General features: G+C 36.5%; 2 protein-coding genes across 2 annotated transcripts; both read right to left on the reverse strand.

Moving 5' to 3' along the window:
* Positions 1 to 386: 386 nt before the first annotated feature.
* LOC123582199 (olfactory receptor 4F4) lies at positions 387 to 4,257 on the reverse strand. Its single transcript, XM_045448455.1, has 2 exons — positions 4,246 to 4,257; positions 387 to 1,358 (listed from the first exon to the last, which is right to left on the reverse strand). The coding sequence occupies exons 1-2, from the start codon at positions 4,249 to 4,251 to the stop codon at positions 387 to 389; spliced, it is 978 nt and encodes a 325-aa protein (XP_045304411.1). The 5' UTR covers positions 4,252 to 4,257.
* Positions 4,258 to 8,199: 3,942 nt separating this feature from the next.
* LOC123582200 (olfactory receptor 4F21-like) lies at positions 8,200 to 9,138 on the reverse strand. Its single transcript, XM_045448456.1, has one exon. It carries the CDS (start codon positions 9,136 to 9,138, stop codon positions 8,200 to 8,202), a length of 939 nt encoding a protein of 312 aa, XP_045304412.1.
* Between the last annotated feature and the right edge of the window lie 10,772 nt (positions 9,139 to 19,910).

Genomic DNA, 19,910 nt, shown 5'->3' on the forward strand with positions numbered 1-19,910 from the left:
TTTGAGTTAGGTGTATGGAAGTTGCTTCCTTGATGTTTTTAGGGAAAATGAGTCAAATAAAAATATAAAAATATTATAAGCCAGGCTAATTTCTGTGTTTCCATCTATTATGCTCAGAACTACTCATCCACAGAAGTGTACAAATATTGACATATTTATGCCATTGTTCTGAGAATTAGATAATATTTTGAAAGTATATTAACTTTGTATCTGTATCCAAAAATATAAAATACAAATTTGTCAAAGGATAAATTGAGGCAATTTATGTGAAAGTTCTTTGACATTTACTAAGAAATGGAAAGTAAGATTTTCATGAGCTTTACCAAGTACTTCAACAACTTTATTTTATGTCATTATCTTAGTTTAGCCTTAAAGTTAGGAGATATCTAAAATTTTACACTAGAATTCACATTCCATTTACTCAGTCGTCTCATTGCAGTCTTCATGTCTTTGTTCCTCAGTGTGTATATAATCGGGTTCAAGAGAGGAGTGACCACAGAATAAAACACAGCAAGGGATTTATCTAGTGACTTGATGGGGAATGGCCAGGCATAAATGAAGATACATGGTCCAAAGAACAAAAGAACTACTGTGATGTGAGCAGTCAGAGTGGACAGAGCCTTGGACGACTTGTCTGAAGGGCGTTGCTGGATGGTTACTAGGATGATAGCATAGGAGATGATTAGGAAAACAAAAGAACACACAGTGAGCACACCACTGTTAGCAATGACCATGATATCCAATCTATAGGTGTCTATACAAGCAAGTTTGATAACCCTAGGTAGGTCGCAGTAAAAGCTATCAACCTCATTGGGACCACAGAAAGGTAAGTTTACTGCAAAAGCCAACTGGCTCACTGAATGGAGAAAGCCAGTTCCCCATGCAGCAGTCACAATGCCAAAACATACATGGTCACACATAACTGTAGAGTAGCGAAGAGGTTTACAGATTGCTACATATCTGTCAAAGGCCATGGCTATAAGGATCACCAACTCACTCCCACCAAAAAAGTGAACGAGAAATATCTGAGCAAGGCAACCCTTGAAAGAGATGACTTTGCGTTTACTGAAAAAGTCAGCAATCATCTTGGGGGCTGTGACGGAAGACAGACATAGATCAATGAGTGAGAGGTTAGCCAGCAGGAAGTACATGGGAGAGTGAAGATGGGAGTCAGAAGCCACAGTTATGACAATAAGAAGGTTTCCAAACACAATTCCCACATAGAATATAAAAAAGAACACCAGTAGGAATATCTGGAATTCCTGAGAATTGGAGAGTCCCAGAAAAATGAACTCAGTGACCATGGAGTAATTTGTGTCATTTATTGATTCATTCCAGGAAAGAGCCTCTGTAGTCACCTTAGAGAATAGAGTAAGAAGAAAGTCAGAATTATTATATTCAAATTCAAAGCCTCATTTTGTGTCATTCTGCTTACTCATATAATGTCTATCTATGGTTTATTACATAAATGCATACAATCTAAACCCACCATTTTACTCCACACCCCTCCTCTGACTGTGCCTTATAGTCCAGTTATTCAAGTCTTCTCAGTATTTGCACTTATGCTAAGCTTATTTCTAATAAAATTCCTTTGTTCATGTGACCTTCTGTGCCAGATTAAGTCTATATCACTATCATATGTTTATCTCCTTTTCCTTTGAACTCCAAAACAGTGTCTTAGCTATTAAGTACATACTTATATGATCTTTATATTTACAAGGACTTTTTGTGGCATACATTTTTGAAAAAGTATTCTTAGTGGTTTTGTAGCCCATCACAATCATTTTATGTACAGTTGTTGGAAACCTCTTTATGAAACTAAGACAAATCCTCATTCACAATTTTGCTCTGTGAGGCAATTTATAGTGTATAAATTTTGAATGTAGTCTGTGGACCTTGGACTTACTCTTTAAGACCTATTTTTACCATTTTTACAAATGTAGATACTAATTATATTCACTTCTTATGGTTATAATGAATTTCAAATGAAGTATTAAATGTAAAGTGTTTTGCATAGTGTTTGTATTTAGTAAGTACAAAATGAATTTGGATAATTAATAGTAGTAATATTTGTTGCCTTCGATTCACAGAGAAACCCCATTTCCCTGGTAATAATTTACAAATTTTACTTGACTTCTAGAAATAACATAGATGTTATTGTTCATCTTGTTCATAACAAGATGATTGAATTTCAGTTCCCTGCATCCTTTTGTTTTCCCATCTTTAAAACAAATGCACTGCATCAAAAATTCTCAAAATTTCCACTAGTCTAGTACTCTGTGGGGCATGAGTGAGGGACACAATTCCAAAATAATTTTCATAGTTTCTCAGAAGCTTGGATAGAAACATGAAAGCTAAGACAGATGTAGAAATTCAATCTTAGGAGAAGTTTAAATAAATGAGGATTCTAAAAAAGAAGGTCAGAATTATAAGGCCTTATAGAGGATGGAATTTATACTTATCATTTAGTGATACCAAAATGCTTAGAAGAAAAGGAGTTAGTCCAAAATAAAATTAAAGATGAAAAATGGAAGAAAAATAAAATAGCAGAAAATAAAAGGACAAAAGAAAGGTAATTTAGAGGTGAAATTAAAAGTGCGGAAAATGCAAAAAAAATTTGCATGAGAGAAAATGTGAAGGGGTTTAATAGGAGATAAAATTGAAAAAGGATTCTGGAATGCCTGCTAAGGGATTTGTGTTTTATTATGAAGACAGTGAAGAACTATTAAAGCATTATGTACAATTGTTTAATACATTTCTAATCAATAGTGAATAGTCAATACATGATAGCCATTATTAAGGTAGTAAAAACAGGATATTTGTCAACAGGATGTGGGAGATTAAAAAAAGGAGTATATAAATGATTCTATTCTGAATAATTGTGGAAATTGGTGGGTGCTAGGGAGGCATGAAAGTATAGTGGGTTAATCTTACCAAATTTCTTGGGGGAGTAGAAGTATTTGTTTTCACTACTTCTCCCATCACAGTTATTCTGTAGCCCTTGGAAATTACACTTTTCTTGTCATTATCCCAAATCCCATTCCTTAGCCCTATCCACTAATGCTTCATATTACTGTTTTCAAACTCCTATAAAAACTTAGGAATTATAATTTTATTTCCAAGTAAAAAGAGAAGTCTAATAGTAAAACAAGACACAAACACACCTTTCCCATCTACTTAGCACAGTAATAAATACAATCATACTAATCATTGACAATCAAGTGGATGGGATTCCTGTTGTGATGTGACTGGTTAGGATGTTTCTTAAGAATCAAAGTATGTTACTTTTTTTTTTTAAAGTTCATTTATTTATTTCAAGAGAGAGAGCACACACAAGCCGGGAGGGGCAGAGAGAGAGGGAGAGAGAGACCCAAGCAGGCTCTGTGCTGTCAGCACAGAACCCAATGCAGGGCTCGAACGCATGAACCATGAGATCCCCACCTGAACTGAAACCAAGAGTCTGACGCTTAAGTGACTGAGCCACCCAGGTGCCCTTCCAGGTATTCAATTTAGAATTGAACTTAGATATTAACTTACATGCAACCATTTCATTTCACTTAGAGGACAAACTCAATACTTTTATCTCCATAAGAAATATATCAAGGGTGATAGTTGACAAAAGGGTTCTCTTTTGCAGTGAAAAGACTTTCTACCATGGTAACAAGACTTCATATATATTATTCTTCAGCAAAAGGAATTTCTCAGTTAAAACATTTCATTTCTTGAGTATGTTACTGAGGAGTGAATGAATATAGAGGATTCTCATTTACAGGGGATCCTTCATGAACGTAATCCTTTCAAAGATCATACCTGGTTCTTCAAAAATGGTGCAAGGGGTTTTAGAAGGATTATGTTAATTCTAAGTGAAACATTAAGTCTAGGTTTATTGAAGGAGTTTTCCAGAATCTTATACATTGGCTATAGTAATCATGAAGAGCCAGCTACAAATGAACAATAAAATCTTTCTCTATGTACTAGATTAAACTTAAAATTCAAACTTTAGGATATTATGTTTGTCCTAAATGGCTGTTACCGCTTTTTAAAGAAAAATACCTAAAATCTTTATTTTATAAGTTTCATTGAGATTGAAGTCAGGAGACTTTGGGGTTCTAGTACAAATTTACTGTGTGACTTTAGCATGTCATTCAAAATATCCAAGCCTTAGTTTTCCTGTTTAAAAATGAGCTTATTGGATCAAAAGCTTTCTAAAACAAAATTCTACAGCTCTAAGAGTATGATTTGTACCTTCATGTGAAAGAAATATCCAATATCAAATTTCATTGCAGTTGCGGGAGGGAGGGAGGGAAATAAGTGAGTAAGAGAACAATGAACCTGGGCTTTACGGGGAAAAGGATGCTTAAATAGAGATGAAAGAATATATTAGCCTGGAAGGTACAGGGGAAGGACTCAACACTCATAATACTTGTATAACATATACTAGGTTGTTTAACACAACAAGGGCAATGCTTGTTAATATTTATACTAACTCTTGTAAGTATTTAAACTGACCTCACAAAATCCTTCCATTTTTCTTGAAGATACATGCATAATTAAATTCTGCCAAATGGGCTCTTACTGATAATAGAAGCATCTCATTGTCAATAAAATTCTACACTTTGGTTAGTTCTGCTAATATACTTCATTTTCATCATTCCACCTACCTCCTTCATAACTGGAAGAGACTATTTCAAAAAACAGTACAGATTTTCCTTTTATTTGCACTTTCTCTTGAAGCATAAAATTTCAAGAGCATAAAGTCTGTATGAATTGTCCTCCTTAGTAAACCACTCAGTGAAGAGCCATTTATGGAGGTGTGAGCAAGTGTGAGGAGATCTGGAAATAGCTAGCCTGAACTTTGAGTACGGAGACTCTTATAGGCTCTCAGATTTTCCCTTGAGGAAACACACAGAATTTTCTGGAGTCAGGAGTTGTTGTCACAATTTCTTGGCTCATTTAGGTATTTTAAATATCTCACTAAATCTAAAGGTGATTTTTTTCTGTGCAAATGAAACTTTATTTCCTTGTATCTATATTTACCTAAACTCTTTTTTAATAGAAGTATAATTGACATATAATGTTATATTAGTTTCAGGTGTATAACACATTGATTTGACAATTATGTACATTACTCAGTGCTCACCATGCTAACTTCAGTCACTGTCTGTCATCACAACGTTATTACAATGTTATTGACTTTATTCCCTATGCTATACTTTTCATCTCTGTGACTTATTTATTTTGTAACTGGAAGTTTGTACATCTGAATCCCCTTTATCTATTTTCCCCATTCCCCCTCCAATCTCCCCTCTGACAACCACCAGTTTTTTTCCTGTATTTAAGACTCTGTTTTTGTTTGTTTTGTGTTTTAGATTCCACATATAAGTGAAATCATATGGTGTTTGACTTTCTCTGTTAAAGGTGACTTTTTAATAGAATCTAGTTGAAACCAGTAAGATAGTTCTGAAATTAAAATCCAGATGGAACTAGAGGGTGTTTTGCTAAGTGATATAAGTCAGTCATAGACAGATATCATATGTTTTCACTCATATGTGGAACTTGAGAAACTTAACAGAAGACCATGGGGGATGGGAAGGGGAAGAAGTAGTTTCAAACAGAGAGGGAGGCAAACCATAAGAGACTCTTTTTTTACTTATTTTTATTTTTATTTATTTTTTTATTATATGAAATTTATTGTCAAATTAGTTTCCATACAACACCCAGTGCTCACCCCAAAAAATGCCCTCTTCAATGCCCATCACCTACTGTCCCCTCCCTCCCACCCCCCATCAACCCTCAGTTTGTTTTCAGTTTTTTCTTTTTTAATTTTGTTTTAATGTTTATTTATTTTTGAGACAGAGAGAGACAGAGCGTGAACAGGGGAGGGTCAGAGAGAGAGGGAGACACAGAATCCGAAACAGGCTCCAGGCTCCGAGCTGTCAGCACAGAGCCCTACGCGGCACTCGAACTCACGGACCGCGAGATCATGACCTGGGCTGAAGTCGGGCGCTCAACCGACTGAGCCACCCAGGCGCCCCTGTTTTCAGTTTTTAAGAGTCTCTTATGCTTTGGCTCTCTCTCCCACTCTAGCCTCTTTTTTTTCTTTTTTGTCCTTCCCCTCCCCCATGGGTTTCTGTTAAGTTTCTCAGGATCCACATAAGAGTGAAAACATATGGTATCTGTCTTTCTCTGTATGGCTTATTTCACTTAGCATCACACTCTCCAGTTCCATCCACGTTGCTACAAAGGGCCATATTTCATTCTTTCTCATTGCCACGTAGTACTCCATTGTGTCTATAAAGCACAATTTCTTTATCCATTCATAAGTTGATGGACATTTAGGCTCTTTCCACAATTTGTGCTGCTATAAACATTGGGGTACAAGTGGCCCTATGCATCAGTACTCCTGTATCCCTTGGGTAAATTCCTAGCAGTGCTACTGCTGGGTCATAGGGTAGGTCTATTTTTAATTTTTTGAGGAACCTCCACACTGTTTTCCAGAGCAGCTGCACCAGTTTGCATTCCCACCAACAGTGCAAGAGAAGGAGACCAAAGCAGGAGGCATCACAATCCCATCACACTCCCACATCTTTAGCCTCTACTACAAAGCTGTAATCATCAAGACAGCATGGTATTGGCACAAAAAACAGACACATAGACCAATGGAATAGAATAGAAACCCCAGAACTAGACCCACAAAAGTATGGCCAACTAATCTTTGACAAAGCAGGAAAGATTATCCAATGGAAAAAAGACAATCTGTTTAACAAATGGTGCTGGGAGAACTGGACAGCAACATGCAGAAGAATGAAACTAGACCAGTTTCTTACACCATTCACAAAAATTAACTCAAAAAGGATGTGGAAATAAGAGACTCTTAAATACAGAGAACAAACTGAGGGTTGATGGGGGAGAGGGGAAAATGGGTGATGGGCATTGAGGAGAACACTTGTTGGGATTAGCACTGGGTGTTGTATGTAAGCGATAAATCATGGGAATCTATCCCCAGAACCAAGAGCACACTGTATAGACACTATATTAGCCAACTTGGCAATAAATTATATTAAAAAAAAGTATTATTGGATTTTAAAATATGAAAAAATCCAGATGGATTAAGAAGACAATAAATAATAATGCTTTAGTTGTTATAAAAAGAGGATAGCTTATAACATTTATGACCAATTTTGGATAAAATATAGGAAAAATACTTTGACCAATAGTAAGAAAATCTCGTTCATTATTTATCATTTTATTGAACAGCTTTACTTACAATGCAGAAGTTACAACTGGGCTGAGTCACCACAATTAATGTTTCTTAAGTCAGTCATAGAAATACATCCAAGTGATTTCTCACTTTTGCTCCTTGACCCATTTGACTTTCCAAGTTTTACTTGGAAAAGTAGAGTAAAAGTAAAGATGTCAATCATCTTTGTCCTGAGTACTCCGGCTTAACAGGTACATTAAATAAGCTGAGATCTAAGTTGGGTGCCTTTCTTTAGGTAATAACATCCTCAAAATACTTTTATAATTGTGGATACTCTTTTAGGGTAAATCAAGAAATGCTTTGAGGAAGACTGCAAGAACAATAGAAATTTTCTCTGGAAAAAAAGGGACCATAGACAATTTTTTCATAATGCAAAATACTAGAATCTGTTTTTAAAGTAACATTGTACAAAATACATTGACAAAGGCTGAAAACAATTCTTAAGAGTTGTAACATAGTGTTGCCTTCCTACTTATCTAACTTAAAGTACAATTAGGATGAAAATTGTTTCTTTCTTGATTTTTAATGTCTGCTGGTTTGTATAAACTCATATTTTATCCATTGGATTCACATAATTTCCATAAGAAATATTAATTTTCAGTGATGCTTATTATCAGTATGAAGATACTGATAAATAAAGCTAAATCATATGTTCATGTATATATTTATATATAGATAAAAACTACATGAAAATTGAATGTAGTCATTGATGATAACTACAAATTTAGGTTTGTTGGTTAGGTAGGAATATATAACACTTTAGTTTTTATAATTAACAAAAATTACTGCAATTCTATTTGAAAGTGAAGTTCTTTGATTCAATACCTCTTTTTATGTAGACTTCTCAGTTTTCTGTAGGCATTAATGAAAGTGTACATATTCCATGGTGTTCATGGTGGTCCATGACATTCATCTTGTGTTCTTACCAATGAAATCTGTTATGACATCTCTCTAGAACTTACAACTTGTCGGCTCAGCCTTCTCATTGCTGCCTTCATATCTCTGTTCCTTAAAGTATAGATGGCAGGATTTAAGACAGGAGTGACGACAAAGTCCACAATGGCAAAAAATGTATCCATTGACTTGGTAGGAAAAGGCCACACATAGAGAAACATGCATGGAACAAAAAACAAAACCACTACAGTGATGTGAGCTGACAAAGTGATGAATGCTTTGGATAAATCCTTTGAAGAATGTTGTCTGACAGTGATCAGAATAAAGATGTATGATACAATTAAGGAAAAGAAGGTGCCCATAGATATGAAGCCACTGTTAGCAGTGACCACAAATTCTAGTCTGTAAGTGTCCATGCATGCAAGTTTAATAACCCTAGGAAAATCACAGTAAAAGCTCCCCATATTTTTAGGGCCACAGAAAGGCAAATTTATGACAAAAACAAACTGAGACACAGCATGGATCACCCCAATGATCCAAGCAGTCATTACCAAAAGCATGCACATTTTGAGATTCATAATCGTTAAGTAGTGGAGAGGCCTGCAAATTGCTGTGTACCTGTCATATGCCATGGCTATGAGCAGTATCATCTCAACTCCTCCCATGACATGAATAAAAAACATTTGTATCATGCAACTTTGGAAGGAGATGATTTTGCAATCACTGAAAAGATCAGAGATCATCCTAGGAACTGTGGTAGATGAAAGGCCCAGGTCAATGAATGATAAGTTGGCCAGCAGGATATACATGGGAGAGTGTAAGTGAGAATCAAAAATCACTGTAAACATAATGAAGAGGTTTCCCAAGATAATTCCCGCATAGAATAAAGAGAAGAAAAGAAAAAGCAAAACCTGCATTCCCAAGGATTGTGCAAGTCCCAGTAACACAAATTCATTTACCACAGAGCCATTTACTTGGTCCATGGAATCACAAGGAAGAAAAGACTATGATGTGGCCTGAAAGAAAAGAAAGAAGGAGTCAACTTTGAGGCCCTAAAAACAATGTGTCAAATGTTGATAATATAAAATTATCTGTTGATAACAGATCTTTTATTTAATTGATAGTAAACTATTTATAAAATAATGGGAACCCAGTGTATGGGTTTGGTAGTATGACCAAAACTGCACTCAGAGGCAATCTATTGCTTTAAATTGCTCTCATTTGTTTAAATACCTGAAGTAATCAGGCAACTTAAGGAGTGAGAAAAGAATGCAAAAATAAACTCAAGGAATATAGATGAAAGAAAATAATAAAAATTAAAAACAAAAATAATATATATTGAATCTTAGAAAATTGGAATAGTACACATGAGCATATAAAAAAGTTAAAAAAAAAACAAAAAGTAGTCAAACTTTCACTCTTTTCAGATGACATGATTCTCTATGTGGAAAACCCAAAAGACTCCACCAAAAAACTTCTAGAACTGATCCATGACTTCAATAAAGCCGTAGGACATAAATTCAGTGTAAGAAATTGGTTGCATTTCTATACACCAATAATGAAGCAGCAGAAAGAGAAATCAAGGAATCAATCCTCTTTACAATTGCACCAAAAACCATAATATACCTAGGAATAAACCTAACTATAGAGGGAAAGAATCTATACACTGAAAACTATAGAGATCTTATGAAAGAAATTGAAGAAGACACAAAAAAATGGAAAAACATTCCATTCCATGGAAAAACATGGTGCTGGCACAAAAACAGATACATAGAACATTGGAACAGAATAGAGAACCCAGAAATGGACCCACAAACCTATGGCCAACTAATCTTTGACAAAGCAGGAAAGAATATCCAATGGAAAAAGACAGTCTCTTCAGCAAATGGTGTTGAGAAAACTGGACAGCGACATGCAGAAGAATGGACCCGGACCACTTTCTTATACCATGCACAAAAATAAACTCAAAATGGATGATAGACCTAAATGTAAAAATCCTAAAGGAGAAAATGGGCAGCAACATCTTTGACCTCAACCACAGCAAATTCTTACTTGGCATGTCTCTGGGGGCACTGGAAACAAAAGCAAAAATGAACTATTGGGACCTCATCAAAATAAAAAGCTTCCGTACAGTGAAGGAAACAATCAGCAAAACTAAAAGGCAACCAACAGAATGGCAGAAGATATTTACAAACAACATATCAGATTAAGGGTTAGTATCCAAAATTTATAAAGAACTTATTAAACTCAACACCCAAAAACCAAATAATCCAGTGAAGAAATGGACAAAAGACATGAACAGACACTTTTCCAAAGAAGACATCCAGATGGCTAACAGACACATGAAAAAAATGCTCAAAATCACTCATCATGAGGGAAAAACAAATCAAAACCACAATGAGCTACCACCTCACACCTGTCAGAATGGCTAACATTAACAACTAAGGCAACAACAGACAGATGTTGGCAAGGATGCTGAGAAAGAGGATCTCTTTTGCACTGCTGGTGGGAATGCAAGCTGGTGCAGCCACTCTGAAAAATTGTGGAGCTTCCTCTAAAAATTAAAAATAGAACTACTCTATGACCCAAAGGATACAAGTATGCTTTTTTGAAGGGGCACAGGCATCACAATGTTTATAGAAGCACTATTGGCAATAACCAAAGTATGGAAAGAGCCCAAATGTCCTTCGACTGATGAATGGATAAAGAAGATGTGGTATATATATATGCAATGGAATATTACTCGGCAATCAAAAGTAATGAAATCTTGCCATTTGTAACAACGTGGATACAACTAGAGTGTATTATGCTTAGCAAAATAGGTCAGTCAGAGAAAGATAAATACCACGATTTCACTCATATGTGGAATTTAAGATACAAACAGATGAACATAAGGGAAGGGAAATAAAAATAAGACAAAAACAGACAGACACACCATAAGAGACTCTTAAACAAAGAGAACAAACTGAGGGTTGCTGGTGGAGTGTTGGGTGGGGGGATGGGCTAAATGGGAGAGGAGCATTAAGGAAGGCACTTGTTGGTATGAGCACTGGGTGTTATACATAAGTGAGGAATCACAAAATTCTATTCCTGAAATCATTATTACACTATATGTTAACTAATTTGGATTTAAATTAAAACAAAAACAAAAACAAAAAATAGACAACCTTTAAAAATATAATCAAGAAAATAAAATTAAAAAAAGAATAATAAAATTAAATAAACATTAGAAATGAGTATAGAATAGTAACAGTTAAGACACTGATGAAATCCGCTTCTATTGCTTAAAAACAATTTACCCCAAAGCAACACATAAATCATAGTTACATTTGAAATTCTATAGAAGGACAAAAGGCTTATATCTTTATAATATAGAAAAAGAGATCAAATCAGAAAACCTCCAAAACCTCGTAGATAAATGGGCAAATGATATGAAGAGAGAATTCAGAGATGTAAACTGTATGGGTGTGTATGTGTGGTATTAAATCAAAGAAATAAGATAAAATGTAATGTATTATTTTCCTATTAAATTAGAAAACTGTTTTACAATTATCAAAACTGGGGAAATCTCAATGAAATAGATACCTTCATATATTGTTGGAGGAAATAAAGACTGATTCAAGCATTAAAGAAAATATTTTGAAATCATGTATCAAGAATCTTGACTCCATATCATTTGGTGCAATAATACTCGTTATGGAATTCAATTTGTGCAGAAAAAGTTTCTGGCATAGAAATGCTACAATGCAACAATATAAATGCTAAACATTAGCTGAGTCTATTACAATATTTTTATATTGATGGAGTATAATACAGTTATTAAAACAAATGTTAAAGCATTAATATAACACTAAGAAGATTTTTCTTTATAATATTAAGTGCAATAAAAGTAAACAAATTGCAAAATTAAATTCTTTTAAGGTGTTATTTTTTGAGAGAGAGAGAGAGAGAGAGAGAGTGGGAGAGGGGCAGAGAGAAGAGACAGACACATAGAATCTGAAGCAGGCTTCAGGCTCTGAGCTGTCAGCACAGAGCCTGATGCTGGGCTCGAACTCATGAGCCGAGATCATGACCTGAGCTGAAATCGGATGGTTAACCAACTAAGCCACCCAGGAACCCTGCAAAACTTTAAATGACAGTAGTTGAATTTGAATTTTTTAGAGCTTTAAAAAATCTCCCTTTAGATTTTTAAATATTTTTTGGTTCACATTTTTTGTTTTTTGATAAAAACATCAAAGAGAGTTGAAGGAATAGTTTATTAAGAATATTTGAAAACAAGGATTGGCTCATAATTATTGGAAGACAAATTAACTGAGGAAGTAACAGATTCTAATGGTTCTCTCAATCAGCCATTTTCATAAACTGCCAGAAATTGATTCATAGATATGATTATTAAAGCAGGAAGGAGGAGGCATAACTTAATAAATAAAAGGCCCTGAATAAACTTCTAGCACTTTGTATAAAACTGTCATGAAGTTGAAACTTCTTGGAGTATTCCATCCAGATAATTGACAAAGCATCTCCCCTGCTTCACTTTGGCGAGGATTGGCCATTTGGAATGAATGCTGGCTAGAAAGAAAGTAGCTAGAAAGAAAGTAGATGTTCTAGGGCTCCCATCCAGTTCATAGTGAAGAAGCTTAGTAATATTGCAGCAGGAAACATTAAGAGAGACACAATAAATGGTCCATTAAGTAGAGGCAATAAAGTACAAATGAGACAGAAGAGACAATGCTGTGGGAAGAATATAGCAGATGGAGACAAGTAGGTTTTATTCATTTCCTATTTTCACAATATGGGATTATTTTTGTTACCTGTCAGTTTTTACACTGTCTTCTACCTTCTCCTTCCTCAATGTTCTAAATAATCTTTTTTGCCAGATTGTATCATTTCAATTCATTCATACTATCTTCACTGGACTTTTTTATCCACATTTAAATCATCCAAATTAAAAGAGCATAAGGACAAAAGATTTGGGGGAGGGATTTGAATCTAGGGAGTATTATAGAGTTAACAGGGTCATCCTTATTTCATGGAAGACATTTCATGGCAAATATGCTCTATTTGCTGAGCAGAAGGTGTTTAGTGACTTCCTAAGCTCATCATTCAGTCTGGAGAAATACAGTTGAAGCTGAAGAACCATGACTTCTTGAGATCACATGTTTTATTTTGTGAAACTATGAAAATATGTAAACCCAGTACTTCAGGACTCTCATAAAGTGGGCATTTCATCTTATAAAATCAATTAAAGTCTCTGAACTAATTTGTCAGATTTGGAAATTCCCATTATTGTTAGGTTAGTACTGCTGAAATGGTGTTTGTCTTGGAGTTTGAGTTATAATTTTTGTAAACAGGAAGATCCCACACTACATGCATCTATTAGCCTATAAACTCTAAACTTCCATTTATAACATACGATTTAATCTATTTATGAACTTTAATTATTATAACATGGACAATCACAATGCAAAATGTGGAACTGAGTATAATCAATGTGGTGGAGTCAGTCAGTAGCATGTATAAAGGACAGGCAGAAAAGAACACATAACGAAAGGGGAAGAATGAAGATAGATTGGGCAGAGAGTAAGAAAATAAAAGAGGGGACAGGAGACAAATAAAAACCTAAAAGACAAAAAAGGAGAATAAAATGATGATCAAAAAAGGCATTAGTAGAACACTGCACATCTTTGCTTAGGTTGTCAAGGTTTAAACCAATACATACTGATAAATTACAAACGCCTGACTGTGAACTTAGGTTTTATTCACTACTTTAGGTATAGTTTGATAGGAAGGATGGAAACTAATAGTAAAACTGTAGGGAAAATAGCTACTGATATGAAGAGAAGTTAAGACTTTAAGCATATGAGTCATGGAGGTGGCAGTGGGTTTGGTAGAATGGACTGGGTAGTTGAACATTGGTGACTCAGCAGAATGACATGTGAGTCACCTCTAAAAAATTAGGAAGTAACTGATCAAAAGCATCCTTTAGCATCCAGGCACTATTTTACTTACCCTAGTTCCAGTATTTATAGCTTTTCATGAATATAAAATTAAAGTTTGTGATATAGGAACCCTTTCTGCTTTGTCTAACACTGTATCACTTATCTAAAACAGTAGAAAAAGCCCAGGATATATGTGATGAATGCATTTCTTAGAAATAGGTACTAAATTGTTCATATAAGAAACCAAACAGTAGCCCTCACAAATATATAGAGACATTGAATTTCACAATACCTACTCCACAAGCTTGTACGTCCTGGTGTTAACCCAGTTTTTTATATATATATATAAAGAGAGCTTGTTTGGAGAAAAAGATCATGTGCTTGGTTTCTCTGCCTTTTTAGAAAACTCTGGTGGCTTTTGAACCTCTCAGGAGTTCTTCAGAAGCCAAGTCCCCATAGAGTTTGCTGTCCTTCCTCTTAGAAATATAAAATTTTTCAGTCATTGAGGGCCTGAGGAGACCCATATTTAAACAGGAAATATAGACACATATTAAACAAAAAAGATGACCAGAATTAGTGATTTTATAGAAGTGGGTAAGAATTTTGAGAGAACCTTATTCAATTACTTCATTCTATAGGTACAAAGACAACCCTGTGAGGTTAAATGGCTAGCCAGTGTGCTCACAGCATTACATTCCCAGAGCCAGAATTAGAAGTCAGTCTAACTTAAGTAAAATGGTCTTAATAATACCACACACCTGCTTAATAGAAAGTGTCATGAAAAAGCTAGAATTATTTATATTTGGTAGGATCACTGTAACCTAAATGGAAAGTCCCTATTCATCCCTGACTTTTTATTTCATTTAAAATAAAATTGGCCTTCCTCTCCTGAAAGACTTTTTTCTCTCCATGGGATATTGTTCTTCATAACCCACTTTCCTGTTTCTTCAAACAACCTGGTCATCTTGAACTGTTCCATCTCAGAACTTATATCTCCTCTGTACTGTTCCCTGGCATGGGGCCAAAAGCTTTTTGAATCAGAGCATTGCCTCTCAGACTAGGCATTGGCTGGTTCCTTCAAATGTGGAAGAAAGTAATACTGAAGGAGAGGGAACCACACCAGAATCCTGGACATTGGGGATTGAGATGTCCTTCATTTGGTTAAAAAGAGAATTTGGTTCTCAAACAGCATGGGAATGGCTGAGGTCAGATGTCTGCTTTACACAGTGGGGGGAAAAAGATTAAAATGGGTTGGAGAACGCGAAAGTCAGGAACACATGAATCTTGAAAAATCTTCACAGTAAGGAGGCAAATTGAACATATTAAAAGGTGCGTGCGTGTGTGTGTGTGTGTGTGTGTGTAATTGATTTGATAAGACAATGTAATTCAATAACTGAAATTTGAGACTAAGAGAGTGATGGCATAGAGTAAAAGAACAAAAACATTTTGTAAAGGAGAAAATTTCTGACACAAATATTTTACAGAAGGGTAGAAACTGAAGGGAGTGGAGGGGGATAGAGAGAGGGGCACAACCATGATAGGTGCAGTTTTGTCATTGAAAAGTATCTTTCCTACCTGCCTGTTCAGTCACAGGATGTGCATTTTTAGAAGAGAGATTCAGAGAGCTTAGCCTTAATTTCTGTACATAATCTTCCCTCAAAGGCAAAGAGATATATAAGAATGGGAAATAAAGCTAATTAGCTGCACAGGAGAGTGACCTGTTGTGTCAGAGCAGGCCAACACCCAGCCCATCATTAGTTAGTCTCAGGGGACTAAGTCTTTGAGTCACATTGGTTTCCCCATGAGAGAAATAGTGAAAGAGAAATTGCCTGATAATGAAACAGAGGGAAGAGGGAAGTTTCTGAAGCAATATGTTAGTTTGTATAAAAATATCCCTATATAGGTTACATGGTCTTTGGGATGAATAACTTGGAAGCACTGAGATGAGGGGATGAGGGTGTGAAAACATATCTTGTGTGGACAGACATATCTTGTGTGAAGTATGTCATAGTACCAAACTTGAAGAAATAGATGTAAAGCCCTTGTATGTAAAGATAATTTTTACAAATGACAGTGGGGGAATAAATTGATCATTTTCCTCTTATCATTTATAGCCAATGTTTACCTATGTTCCCAAACTTTAGAGTGTTGGGGATGAAGTTCTTCTTGAAAGCATTTGACCTTTATTTTCCCGAGTTGACTGGATACAAGTAAAATTTGTCTATTATTGGATCAATTTCTTAAGAGATCAGTGGAAGATAGAAATACAAAGAGGAAAAATGTAGGGAGTTAAATTTTGAGTTATTTGTAAGAGGAACATGTTTACCCGAGGGAGATACTCTTTCAAAGGACCTATGACAAGGCATTGAAACAAGCCTATTGTATCTCTGTAAGGAAGTAAGGCTTTAATCTATCTTTGGTGTGTATATACAAGGAATTTGATCTCCAGCCTATCATGGGGCCTCAAGTGTGAAGGTTCTATCTTTGTTTAGAGTTGTATTTGTTTAGGGTTGTATTTTATTTTTTGTTGTTAGGAAACAAGGGAAAATCATAAGTCTCTAGAATAGTTGTAGAATGATGGTTAGTGTCAAATTAATTTTTGAAAAGTGTTGACATTCCAAAATGTATAAGCAAGGATAAAAACTGGAGAATAATGTGGGCAGATATATTAAAAAATAAATAGGAGTGCATGGTCAGTAGCTTGAATCATAGTAGATATATGATGAAGTAAAACAATTTAGTTGCTTAATAGAAACACAACTACTCTAAGACCAGAGGAAAATTTCTCCTCTTGCCTCCCTGACCCATGGCTACTGCAATGCAGTGAACAGTCCAGAGCCCCATAAATCATTCTGTCGTGTCAATATGCTCCTGTCCTGAGGTCTGTGTTCTAAATGGCCAACTGGATACCAGGTAGAGCAGCATATTAAGATGAATGACGGAGAATCTAGGCAGAAATAAAATCCTAGGGAATTGGCCAGCCAGGCACAGAGCACACTGTGATTTGAGAGCCATCCATCCCCTGGGGCATGGATCCTGAGTTTGCTTGGAAGCAGAGAAAGCTGCTGGGCTAACAGAGGAGCAGGGGTTGTTAATGTAGAGTTTATGAGACCTAGAAGTATCAGAGAGAGCTGAGACCACTGATTTATAGGCTGCCCCAGCTAAAAATGCTTTAAGATTTGAACTGACTAAAGCCAGCAAAAGAAACTCATCAGTAGCTTTCACTGCGGAGGATTGAGGACAAAGAAGCATAGAAAATTGAGAAAAGGCAAAGAAAAGGAGATTAGGTACTTTAATCCTATTATTAATCAAATGTAAAAAGGAAGCCCAGAGGGCAGAGGATAGGGGACTTGGGGCAGCATGTGGCTCTCTGGAGCCTTCTCCCTCCCTTCTCACTTCCCAGAGTCCTTCCCCACTGCTGGACAGAAGTCCTGAACCCAACCCAGGTCACTGAGCTGGAGGGATGAGGAGCTTCTTGGCAGCATCAGCCTCCTCTTCCCAGGAACTAGAGGAGCTGGACCACTTCATGCACAGACAGCTATGTTCTGGAGTACCTGGTGCAGGGGCTGCTGGCAGAGTACAGAGGCTGATAGTGAGAATGAGCAGGTACAGTCCCTCATCTCCCAGGAGGAAGTGCCAATGTTGGACCACCAGTGAAAGACCTAATGAAGAAGGGACAGCAGATTGCAGTAAGCCTGGACAGTAGCTGTTTCTACTCTCCCAAGGCAAGCCCCCCAACTTAGAGCTGAAGAAGGAGGTAACCAGGAAATGCTGGTGAACAGTTTTTTAAGTGTCCCAATAAAAGCCTGTTCTCGCTAAGCCAAAGTCCAGGAAAAGGGCAGCCTAGGCAGATAGAAAAGTTTAATTTTTTTTAAAATGTTTATTTACTTTTGAGAGAGAGACAGAGTGTGAGCAGGGGAGGGGCAGTGAGAGAGAGGGAGACACAGAATCTGAAGCAGGCTCCAGGCTCTAAGCTGTCAGCACAGAGACCCACTCAGGGCTCCAACTCATGAACTGTGAGATATGACCTAAGCAGAAGTCGGACGCTTTATGGACTGAGCCACCCAGGTGCCTCAAGATAGAAAAGTTTTAGACAATAACTGCTCTACTCCAGCCAAATAGCATAGAACAAGCTGTGGCCCCACCTTTACCTACACCAGCAAAGACCCAAGGGTGTCTAGACTACCACCCTCACAGGGCTATAAAAAGGCACTCGCTCTTTTCCCCCCTACCCAGGGTGGTATCAGAGAAAGCCAGGCAGGAATATGGGATTTTCATCACTGCAAGCTTGTAATAAGGACCCCTAGCCACCCCCATGGTATTATTGGAGACCACGTGAGAGCCTGAACTTCCCTCTCCACTCAGCAGTTGAGGTGCTTCTCTCCGCTCTGTTGGGTTGTATCTGAGGAACTTCTAATAGAGTTGGGACTTCCACTAATGTCCAGTGGTAGGGATGCCACTTCTATGGCAGGGTCAGTGGGGACTGTGTGGAGTCCTTGAACTCTCACTTCTACCTAGCTGTACCAAGTGCATCCTTGGACTTCTACCTTCACTGGTGGTGGTGAGAGTGTGCTCTCTTTCCCCTGCCAGAGTGGTATCACAAAAAGCCATAAAAGAAATTAAAAAATCATTTCTTCTAGCAAGAACTGGAAATATCTCAAACTTAACAGAGAAACAACTACTAAAAGTCAACACTGCGAGGAGAAACTGGGCTTCATCAAAATTAAAAACTTTTACTCTGGGAATAACCTTGTTTAGAAGATGAAGAGATGAATTTCAGAGAGGGAGAACATTTTGTAAAACATGTATCTGACAAAGGACTACTATCCAGAATATATAAAGAATTCCCAAAACTCATCATTTAAAACAATCCAATTAGAAAATGGACAAAAGACATAAAGAGACGTTTTTCCCTGATGAGGATGTACAGATGGCAAATAAGCACACAAAAAGATGTTCAGCATCATTAGCTGTAAGTGAAATGAAAAGCAAACCTACAATGGGAGATCTCTACATACCTATCTTAATAACAAATTTTTCTTAAAAAATAGTGTCAACACCAAATGCCAGTGAAGATACAGTGAAATTGGGTCAGTCATACATAGCTGGTTAAGAAGTTAAAGTGCTACAGTCATTCTGGGAAACAGTTTGGCAGTTCTTAAAAAAACAGAACCTTTAAGTATGATATCACCCAGCAATTTTACTCCTGTGTGTTTATGCTAGAGAAATGAACACTCATGTTCACACAAAAGCTTCACCAAATGTTTATAGCAGCTTTATTCATAATAGCCCCAAACTAGAAACAATCCAGTTGTCCTTCAAAAGGTGAAAAGTTAAAATAAGCTGTGGCACTTAGCAATAAAATACAATCGGCTACTGAAACATGCAACAACCTATGTGAATCTCCAGGGAATTATGCCTAGTGAAAAAAGCTAATCCCCAAAAGTAATTTCATATGTATAACATCCTTGAAATGACAAGAGGATAAAAATGGGAAACATATTAGCAGTTCCTAGGAATTAGGGAAGGGAGAGGCAGAATTGTTGTAGACTCAGGGTCTGGAGTTCTCTCTTGTCCAGCAAGAGAGTGGATGCAGGATTGAAATGCGAGAGAGGCTAATGTCCCGGAAGAGACAAGAGTCTAGAGTAAGGGTGCTTGCTCCGTTTTTATTAGGATTTGAAGGCTTACAAGTGTGCTGGATGTGCACAAAGAGACAGTGAAACTGTGAACATTAACTCTTGGGTATGGGGGAAATGGGATTTTGAAGATATGCAGTGTTAGGGTTTTGGGTCAATGCAAAACTAAATCCTAGTACC

Source organism: Leopardus geoffroyi, chromosome B3, assembly GCF_018350155.1.
Source record: "Leopardus geoffroyi isolate Oge1 chromosome B3, O.geoffroyi_Oge1_pat1.0, whole genome shotgun sequence".
Taxonomy (NCBI): domain Eukaryota; kingdom Metazoa; phylum Chordata; class Mammalia; order Carnivora; family Felidae; genus Leopardus; species Leopardus geoffroyi.